The sequence below is a fragment of the Garra rufa genome, chromosome 23, assembly GCF_049309525.1.
Source record: "Garra rufa chromosome 23, GarRuf1.0, whole genome shotgun sequence".
NCBI classification, from domain to species: domain Eukaryota; kingdom Metazoa; phylum Chordata; class Actinopteri; order Cypriniformes; family Cyprinidae; genus Garra; species Garra rufa.
Genome location: NC_133383.1, coordinates 756,256 through 767,264, shown reverse-complemented (window position 1 = coordinate 767,264; position 11,009 = coordinate 756,256). Strand labels below are relative to the sequence as shown.

Sequence of the window (11,009 nt, the reverse complement as noted above, 5' to 3'; positions counted from 1 at the left end):
ATCAATCTATCTATCTATCTATCTATCATCTGTCTAATCCATCTAAATATAATCTATCATCTAAATATAATCTGTAATCTTTCTAAATATAATGTATAGTATATCTAAATCTAATTTATCTATTTACAAAATTGTGCTTATTTCCTCCTTTTATTATATTTAAGGGTTTTCCTGGACAACCATATGGAAACGACTTTGGTGTATTTATGTTGATGGTAAGATGTACAATATGTTTGTGGTTAATTTGTGTTTTTGCTCTTAATACATACTTGTCTTTCAATTATTGTCTGCATTGTACATGTACTGAATGCCCCATTTGACTACACAGTTGTAAGTATTATTATAGTATTCACTAACACTGAGAAAATGAAACTTACAAAGGCCATTACCTTTTATGTTTTGAGCAGCTGGACATGGCAGAGCTGAGGAAATGGTGGTGTGTCATGTTGATAGAGAATTTTGGACTGGAACGGTAAAGAATTGTTTTTTTTTTTTTTTTTTTTTTGGCTTTTGAAAATTAAAAGCTTTCATGAGAGAGGAATTATGTAACATTTAATGTTCAATCTCTATTTTCCAGACATGGAAATTGTTTGCCCACTATGCTGAGGAGTCCAAAGCCTTCCTGAGAGGTGATCAGCAGCCTGTATTTTGGTTGTATAAAAGGAGGTTTGAAGAAATCTCTCAGGTAAAAGCACATACTTGAAGAATCATAAGGTTAAAAATAGCATGTTTTCTTGACAAACTAGGTAAACTTGTGCTGTATTTTTCTATACGTTCAGGTAATTTGTACATGTTACTTTGTAGCTCCTCAGGAAAAGTGCCAGTTACTTTAAAAGGTAGTACTAAAGGTAACAGATTCAAACTCAAAATTCTAGGTAGATGAAATGTCTCTTCACCCGTGAGTTTGCATCGGAAAAGCAGGTGGTTCAGTCTATTTGAAAAGTAGGTGTTGTTAGAGGGATTGCAGTCATTATTGTTCAGCATATTTGTATATATCCTCTTTTGCATTGTTGTTTCTTAGGTGCGTGTCTTAAGACTGCAAGTCAGTGATGCATGGAGAACTCTGGGGATGATCTTGGCTCAATTCAGCTTCCTCGTATACTGTGCATGGAGGATGAAGAAGCTGCTGAGGCCTTGGACTGGTTCATCAAGGAGTGGACGATCTTGTAGAGCCACTGATATTTGTTTTTGAATTTTTGCAAGACATGCATAATTATAATTTTTAGAGCATATTATTATCGAACACTACATTTAAAAACATAGTTGTTTATTTATGTAATGATTTTATAATATAATAGTAGTTATAGTAAGTAATCTTTCATTTATTTTATCTATGTATTAAAATTGTTTGACAACAGCAACTTAAATAACCCACATATTGTCACAATACCATGTCATGTTATTTACTAAAGTAAACAATCACCAACAGCTGTGTGTTGAATTATTTTCCTGGTGTGTTTTGGAAGCATATTTAACATTGAACATTGAATGTGACAGCAACAGACTTTGACTTTTAATCTATGATTTAATAATTCATTATAAAATGTTAAATATACAGTAGTCAACTTTTAAAGTGGATCAAAAAAGTACATCAAAGTTGTCCTAAGACAAAAATGTGTATTGTTTTGGTTTTAGGACATCTTTGATAAAAGATTTTGATCCACTTCAAATGTTGATTACTATATATACACATAAAATTCTCATTGTGCAATGAAGGATTATAAATGGTGTTAGTCAATGACTTAATAATTCATTTTAAAGCTTATATATACAGTAGTCAGCACTTCAATCAAAGTTGTCCTTAATCCAAAACAATAACCATTCTTGTCTTACAGGACAAATTTAACTTTTTTGATCCACTTCAAACGTTGACCACTGTATAATGTTTCAGTTTAATTTTAATATAATTTATAATTATTATAAATAAGGAACATGTGTATAAGAAAAAGTTAAGCTTTATTTAGTGATGTTTTTTGCCAATATGCACATCTTTTACACAGGCACATATGCAAAGTAATCTGACATTACTGAAGTAGATTGAGTGTTGATTATTAGTGTTTGTACTAGCATTTTATATAAATCCGAGCCATGACCAGAAACACCAGTCTTTACGGCACTCTTAAATAGCAGCATTTTCCAGTCCACCTCCAAAAAATACGTTTTCTTTTTCATGTATATTTTCAGGCGGTGTTAATAGGAAGTTATTTTATTTCGTGCTTTTAGTTTGTAAAAAGCATTTTGAAGTGTTTCTGCCTTCGACCAACTGTAAATATCGCATGCGTGAATCTGAGCGCGTGCGTGAGGCTGAGTGCATTTATCTAAATGCGCATGCGCGGCTGAGAGTGCATTTGTCTAATTGCGCATGTGCGGCTGAGAGTGCATGTGTCTGAGTGCGCATGCGCCGCTGAGAGTGCATGTCTGCAGCCAGACCCTTCTCGTTGTTTTAGTGAGTGAGATGAATTAATGCATGTTCACATTTATTCTAGAACTAAAGTAACATCTTACAATTTCTCTCAACATGGAGACAGGAGAGCTTTTAATCAATAAATGAGGGGAAAGTAACTGTCGTTACTTATTTGAAAAAGTGGATATTTTCTTATTCTTAAATTAAAAAGTAATGCGTTACTTTACTAGTTACTTGGAAAAAGTAATATTATTACGTAACTTGCGTTACTTGTAATGCATTACCCCCAAAACTGTTTATGAGTATGTAGGATGTGTTTAAGACAATATTTAAATTTATTTGTTTTGCGTTTACATGTTGAACTTCTTGTGTGCTACACTTGGAATAAAACTCTATTTTATAACTTTAGATGGTTAATAAAGAAAATGATACTTAAAACATGTACCACTGAATCAAACTCGCTGCAAAAAACGCTTTTCTTACTTAGATTTTTCGTCTTGTTTCCAGCCAAAATATCTAAAAATTCTTAAATCAAGAAGGATTTTCTAGACAAGTATAATTTTTTTTCTGGTTTCCAGTAAAAACTAGTAAAAATTAAGTGTTTTTTTTTTTTTTTTTTTTTTTTTTTTTAAACAAGCTAAATAATCTGGCAATGGGGTAAGAAAAATAATCTTGTTTTGTGTTTGAAATAAGATAATTTTTCATACCCCATTGGTAAATTATTTTGCTTGTTCTAAGCAAAAACTCACTTAAATTTGACTTGTTTTTACTGAAAACAAAAACTTGTCTTAAAAATTCTTCTTGATTTAAGAATTTTTAGCTATGTTGGCTGAAAAAAATAAAAAAAATTTTTTGCAGTGATTGTTGTTTAATTGATGCGTGTGTGTTTTCTGTCAGGTTTGTCAGAGCAGACTGAGAGTCCATCTCCTCTCGCCCCATCCGATTCCTCTGGTCACGCTGAGATCTTTCCCGTCCGACTCGCTGAGAGACCCAAGTCTGTTGGTAAGCGGACCACCCGTGTCCTCCCTACAGACATCTCTCTCTCACACACACACGCTTACAGAGATCCAGTTCACTCCATGTGGCTTCAGTCCCAGAAATCTGAAACTCTTAACCCTCATGAGGACAAACATGAGAGAAAAATACTGAATTGCACTTTTTAGCTGTAGACTGTCCTTTAAGATAGAAAGTATAGAAAGTTTGTTGTGTTTGGCGGTGAAATGGTTAACGCAGAGACTTCCTGTCAGACATCACACACACACAGAGAGTCATGAGACCTTAAAGCTTCAGTGTGAAAATACCCTCCTGTTGAAAGAAAGACCCTCTCTGTTAGAGCACACACACACCTCACATGTATAAAGGCCGTGTTGTGTTGGACATTTAGACATGCATGTGAACATGCATTACTGCTCTCTGTAATCCTTACACTTCTGAATCATCTCACAGTAAATAAAAATAATGGCTTTAATCAGTATGCCCAGCTGATTTAAAACTACATTTGTATGCTGGTTAGTTCTGGTCTAACAGGAGGATCAGGAACTTTGCAAATCAACATTACACATTAACTAAAGTTAAAAAAGTGCCCATTTAAGTACCCCTGAGATTTTAAAACAAATATTTCAATTATTAAGTATCACGTTTGCTTGTTCACGGCTCTCTGACATCATCATGTAGCGTGCAGGTAAATATAAGCCACATGTTCTTTTTTAGTAAGTGAAGTATTTAGATTGTAATTTTAAATTTTTATGATTTAATTACTTGTTAGCCTTTTATTAAACTCACAAACCCCCTGCAGTTCCTTTACGAACCCCAGTTTGCGTAACCTTGAAGTAATATGATATTTAATGCATTTCATGTTGGTAATTACAATGAAATTAATTAGGGATGCACAATATGAAAAATTTTTACCGATAGCCGATAATTAAGTCCTTCTTGTGGCCGATACCGATACGTTCATGTTTTTATATGATAATTTTGTGCACCCAGGAGAATACAAAATCTGAGATAAACTAATGAAATGTATATTACTGTATACATCTGGGTCTAACAATCATAGCAAACGTCAGTCCTGACTCTTCAAAAATGTTTTTATTTTTTGTGTAAGGCACCACAATTCTAAATAAATAAAAAAAACTTCCAGATCGGAGAAGACGATGATGACAACACAGATGATGACGTATTACACGCGACAAAGTCCGAGAGTCACCGCTTGCACTCGGAAAGGAGATGAATCTCAGATAAACCAGACTGATTGATTGATTTACCAGCAAGAGTACTTTATCGGATCGGATTTCATTTATTTATCGGAGCAATAAAAATGACATAATTTTTACCCATATCGGTCGATAATTTATCTGTCCAATAAGTATCGTGCATCCCTAAATTTAATATATTTTCTCACTCTATGGTACAAGATTATCCTGTTTAAATCAATGTGATAAACGAGTTAGGTCAAAAGTAATCTAAAAGTAATCTACGTTACTGACGATTTTTCTCATGTAATCTGGATTCAGTAATGGATTACAATTTGTAAGTAGTCTACCCAGCTCTGCTCTTGGACCATCTTTTTTTTTATTGAGCCCTTGAGTTTGACAGTATCTGTGATGCTATATGTTGTTTTCTTTGTTGTAATGATGCTGACCGTCATTGTCTCTGTCCGTAGGTGATGCATTTATACGTGAGCTGAACGGTGGGATTCGCGCTGCGGTTCCCCGTTCTCTCTCCGCACCCTATCCACCACTAGAGGGCATCGTGGAGGGCATCGCTGAAGACGAGCCGTGGATCTGGCATCCCAGTGAGGACGCAGAGGAGGAAGATCCCAGCGCGGACGACTACAGACAAGTGCAGCACGCGGAAACGTACATCCTCGGCCTGATCCAGCGCCGCTCGCCTCCCGCTAGACCCACGAAACCCCGCACCAGCCTGGGACCCGAGGCCCGAGCGGTGGTCAGACAGAGCAGCCTATGCCGCAAGGAGGCGCCGTACGTCCCCGAGGAGAGACACGCGTGGGACGAGCCCTGCTCCGTCCGCTATCCCAGACCAGCACTAGCCGGGATTCGTTCCACATCACTGGACTTCCCATGCGGCGCTTTGGATCCCAGCAGCAGTGAAGCTGAATCGCCGCAGCACTTTTATCAGCACGCTCGCTCACCCTCGTCTGATGAGTTAGTTAACGCGCAATACATCCCAGCGCAGCCGTGCCGGGCCCAAGCCACCTCACACCGGACGCACGCCGCTCCGAAACCTGCATCCTCACAGCCGAGAGCCGCGGCGAAGAAGTGCCGCTTCACAGAGGACAAAAATGTTCCGAAGAAGCCCGGACGGAAAGCTTGTCGCGCCCAATCAGAGAACAGCCTGCTGGGGCAACGAGAGCGCAAATACAACACAGTGGAGCGGGACGCAGTGCGCAGCACTCAACCCAAAACACGCCGTGGCTCCGGTCACCGCCGCTGGCGCTCCACGCTAGAACTGAGTCAGGACGAAGCCGAGACGCCTTCCGAACAGCCGATCAGGCGCTCACGGAAACCTCGTGTCTACGCCCAGCCCCCCGCTCCGCACCTTCATCACCACCATCATCAGCCTCACCTCCGTTCCGAATACCCGCCGGACAGCTATGCACACCCCGTCGTGGGAGAGTCTGAATCCAGTCTGAGCGAGGCCGAGACGCCCGGCTCCAGCTCTCTGTCCAGCGACTCTGACGAGAGCGGCGGATTGGTCTGGCCGCAGCAGCTCCGCCCACAGCTGGCTCCGCCCTCTCCGTCACACCCGCCCGGACACACACTGCAGCCCAAAGCCTTTGTGAAGATCAAGGCGTCGCACGCGCTCAAGAAGAAGATCCTGCGGTTTAGGAGCGGCTCACTCAAAGTCATGACCACCGTTTGAGCCACAGTGGTATGGGACACAGTGTGCAGCACTCAACTCAAAACATGCCGTGGCTCTGGTCAACGCCGCTGGCGCTCCACGCTAGAACTAAGTCAGGACGAAGCGACTGCCTTGCAATACAAACTGAACTCAAGAGTCTGATCACAGTGAACCGACAGCAGTTTGAATTGAAGCGGCAAACAGGGTCTAGAATTCTAGTATGGATTAAATTTAAAGAATTTAAAGGAGCAGTTCACTTCCAGAACAAAAAAAATACGGATAGCTATCCCAGACCGGTACTAGCCGGGATTCGTTCCACGTCACTCAAGTTCTCATGCTGCGTTGTGGATCCCAGCAGCGAATCAGCTTTTATCAGCACGCTCGCTCACCCTCGTCTGGTGATTTAGTTAACGCGCAATACATCCCAGCGCAGCCGTGCCGGGCCCAAGTCACCGCATACTGGATGCACGCCGCTCTGAAACCTACATCCTCACAGCCGAGAGCCGCGGCGAAGAAGTGCCACTTCACAGAGGACAAAATCGTTCTGAGGAAGCCTGGACGGAAAGCCTGTCATGCCCAATCTGAGAATAGCCTGCTGGGGCAACACGAGAGCAAATACAACACAGTGGTATGGGACACAGTGCGCAGCGCTCAACCCAAAACACGCCGTGGCTCTGGTCACCGCCGCTGGCGCTCCACGCTAGAACTGAGTCAGGACGAAGCCGAGACGCCCTCCGAACAGCCCTTCATCAGCCTCACCTCCGTTCCCAGTTCCGAATACCCGCTGGACGGCTATGCGCACCCCATGGCGGGAGAGTCTGAATCCAGTCTGAGTGAGGCCGAGATGCCCGGCTCCAGCTCGCTGTCCAGTGACTCAGACGAGAGCGGCGGATTGGTCTGGCCACAGCAGCTCCGCCCTCTCCGTCACAAAGCCTTCATGAAGATCAGAATGTCGCACGCGCTCAAAAAGAAGATCCTGCGGTTTAGGAGCGGCTCACTCAAAGTCATGACCACCGTGCGAGCGAAACACAAACTGAACTCAGACTTTTGATCACAGTGAACTGACAGCAGTTTGAATTGAAGCGGCAAACAGGGTTTAGAATTGTAGTATGGATTGAATTAAGGAATTTAAAGGAGTAGTTCACTCCAGAACAAAAATGTCTAGATAATGTACTCACCCCGTTGTCATCAAAGATGTTCATGTCTTTCTTTCTTTAGTCATAAAGATGTTTTTTTTGAGGAAAACATTTCTGGATTTCTCTCCATATAGTGGACTTCTATGGTGCCTGTGTGTTTGAACTTCCAAATTGCAGTTTAAATGCAGCTTCAAAGGGCTCTGAACGATCTCAGCTGAGGAAGAAGCTCTTAACTGGAGATCAACTGATATATCGATTTACCGATATTGGACCGATATTTAAGCATTTTACCATAATCAGTTATCGGTTTTGTAATATCGGATTCTCTGATAAACACTGCTATCTTGTGGGTGTTTTAAAAGACAACAACAACAGTGTTCAAAGGTAAATCATACTTACATGATCAGTTGTAGTTAGTAAACTTCATTTAACATAACCATTAATGCACATATTAGGTGTGTTACATAAATGCCTGATATGTAGCTAGTTTATGCAGCTTGGCTCTAAGAAATAGGGATTCACCGAGTGACCTAAATTAATCCATTAAGTTCTGTCCCAATAAAGACTTAAATTTGGCTGAATTTAATAATATACAGCCATTCATGAATGAGCGCATGTTGGAAAATTAAAGCACTGAATTTAATTGTCTATATGCTCAACATTAGTCTCTGGAAGTCACATTAATTTAACACTTTTGTTTTTTAAAGATTAAAAGGAGGAAAAACTAAAGTGAAGTATGGACTTAATCACTCAATCATATAACAGTAAAAAAATATCGGTTCTGCATATCGGTTATCGGCCACATAAACATGCAAATAATCGGTATGAGTTATAACAAATCAATATCAGTTGATCAGTAGTCTTATCTAGGAGATTTTTTTTACATACCATAATTGTCTTGAACTGGAATACAGAGCTAGACAAAACCAGCATTTGAGGTTAAAAAATATATACATTTTTCTTTTTATTTAGAAAACAACCAATCGTTTCGCTAGATAAGACCCTTCTTCCTTGGCCCTTTGAAGCTGGATTAAAACTGCATTTTTAACCTTCAATCTGATGAGCACCATTGAAGTCCACTATATGGAGAATGTTTTCCTCAAAAAACTATTTCTTCACGACTGAAAAAAGAAAAACGTGAGCATCTTGGATGACAACAGGGTGAATACATTATCTGTACATTTTTGTTCTGGAAGTGAACTCCTTTAAGCACGACAACAAAAGCTGAACAAAATAAAAAAATGAATACGTTTTTCATATTTAATTTTAAATTTGATATCATCAATTACTTTGGTTTAAAATTTCAAAAGAGAAGCTTTCCTGTGGTTTTCCTCTAAAATAAAGCCACTGTGGTTTATTGTTTGAAATTTAAAGAAAAAAACAAGCTCTATTTTTTCCCAGAGTGACCTAATTTACCCCAAAATGTTCTGAACTGGAGCTACAAGGCATGAAGCGGCTCATGAGATCTTTATTTCTCAAGGTCTGGTCTGTTTGTGTTGGACGGGTGAAGTTTGTCTGTGGTGTTGAATTTCTTTGAATGGCAGTTCGGTAAATTCCTCTTGCTGTCATTCCAGTTGGCCAATTCAGATTCACTCTCATGAAATCTATAATTCTTTAGTTCTCGTGGAGAATCAGAGGACGATTGACTAGCTCAGATTGAGAGAAACTCAACACGGCTCTGCAGAGTCGCTCTTAGTGACTTCACGCACTGTTTTAACACGCAACACTGAGATGAAACACGCTGGATGCATCACACACATGTAAATGCCTGTAAATGTTCCCTGTATTTATGAATGTAAACTGTAAATAAAGACCTGCGGACACGTCTGCAAGATCACGCTTCATAACTGCTGCTGAGAGCCTCCATCACCATCATCTCTCTTCTCCTGTGTGTGAGAGACAAAGAGTGAAGATAGAGACTCATTACAGTGAAAGGCAGGAGATATTTGAGTGCAGGAACAGCTTGTGAAGAAAGGAAGCAAGCCGTTTGAGCTTATTTCTTCCCTTGTGCGACAATTTAAAAATAAGTAAAAAAAAAAAATGGTCATATAAAATTATATATTTATATTTTTCTGCCATTTGCACTGTCATAGATCTTTTTTTACTAACATCAGTCCTGATCACAACTATCAAAAATCTATTGGTATTTCAAATTTTAACCCTTTAAATGGCCTTTAAAAACTTTAACCCTTTAAAAACTGTCAGAAAAAAGGGGAAAAGCAAGTATTTTCTCCAAAGTCCAAACCTGAGAAAATGGTGCTGAGGAAAATAGAAACATTTCTGAATGGTAAAAAATCTAAAGCCTTGCCGATATAACGAAAGCATAAAGAATGCTTCATTTCATGCTTAAATGGCACTGTGACTAAATAATAAACTGAAAACATGCTAAGAACATGCTAATCATGTTAGCAACATGGTAGTGACATGATAATCATGCTAACATGATAATCATGCTAAGAACATGCTAGTAAGTTGTTAATCATGTTAGCAACATGCTAGTGACATGCCAATCATGCTAGCAACATGATAATCATGCTAGTGACATGCTAATCATGCTAGCAACATTATAATAATGCTAAGAACATGCTAACGACATGTTAATCATGTTAGCAACATGCTAGTGACATGCTCACATGATAATCATGCTAAGAACATGCTAGTAACTTGTTAATCATGCTAGCAACATGCTAGTGACATGCCAATCATGCTAGCAACATGATAATCATGCTAGCAACATGCTAGTGACATGCTAATCATGTTAACAACATGCTAGTAACTTGTTAATCATGTTAGCAACATGCTAGTGACACGTCAATCATGCTAGCAACATGCTAATCATGCTAACAACATGCTAGTGAAATGCTAATCATACTAACAACATGATAATAATGCTTAGAACATGCTAACGACATGCTAATCATGTTAGCAACATGCTAGTGACATGCTAACATGATAATCATGCTAAGAACATGCTAGTAACTTGTTAATCATGTTAGCAACATGCTAGTGACATGCCAATCATGCTAGCAACATGATAATCATGCTAGTGACATGCTAATCATGCTAGCAACATTATAATAATGCTAAGAACATGCTAACGACATGTTAATCATGTTAGCAACATGCTAGTGACATGCTCACATGATAATCATGCTAAGAACATGCTAGTAACTTGTTAATCATGCTAGCAACATGCTAGTGACATGCCAATCATGCTAGCAACATGATAATCATGCTAGCAACATGCTAGTGACATGCTAATCATGTTAACATGATAATCATGCTAAGAACATGCTAGTAACTTGTTAATCATGTTAGCAACATGCTAGTGACACGTCAATCATGCTAGCAACATGCTAATCATGCTAACAACATGCTAGTGAAATGCTAATCATACTAACAACATGATAATAATGCTTAGAACATGCTAACGACATGCTAATCATGTTAGCAACATGCTAGTGACATGCTAACATGATAATCATGCTAAGAACATGCTAGTAACTTGTTAATCATGTTACAAACATGCTAGTGACATGCTCATGCTAACAACATGCTAATCATGCTAAGAACATGCTAGTAACTTCTTAATCATCCCTCTCTCTCTC

The 11,009-nt window shown here is 39.3% G+C and overlaps 2 protein-coding genes and 1 long non-coding RNA gene across 3 annotated transcripts; all 3 read left to right on the top strand.

The window, feature by feature from the left end:
• Positions 1 to 225: 225 nt before the first annotated feature.
• LOC141299482 (uncharacterized) lies at positions 226 to 1,172 on the top strand. Its single transcript, XR_012341781.1, has 3 exons — positions 226 to 472; positions 578 to 685; positions 1,022 to 1,172. It is a non-coding gene; the product is annotated as an uncharacterized lncRNA (long non-coding RNA).
• Positions 1,173 to 2,276: 1,104 nt separating this feature from the next.
• LOC141299806 (dapper homolog 3-like) lies at positions 2,277 to 6,296 on the top strand. The gene is made up of 3 exons (XM_073830176.1): positions 2,277 to 2,298; positions 3,302 to 3,406; positions 5,067 to 6,296. Exons 1-3 carry the CDS (start codon positions 2,277 to 2,279, stop codon positions 6,284 to 6,286), a joined length of 1,347 nt encoding a protein of 448 aa, XP_073686277.1. The 3' UTR covers positions 6,287 to 6,296.
• Positions 6,297 to 6,303: 7 nt separating this feature from the next.
• LOC141299481 (dapper homolog 3-like) lies at positions 6,304 to 9,217 on the top strand. Its single transcript, XM_073829838.1, has one exon. The coding sequence runs from the start codon at positions 6,600 to 6,602 to the stop codon at positions 7,314 to 7,316; it is 717 nt and encodes a 238-aa protein (XP_073685939.1). The 5' UTR covers positions 6,304 to 6,599; the 3' UTR covers positions 7,317 to 9,217.
• The last annotated feature ends 1,792 nt before the right edge of the window (positions 9,218 to 11,009 follow it).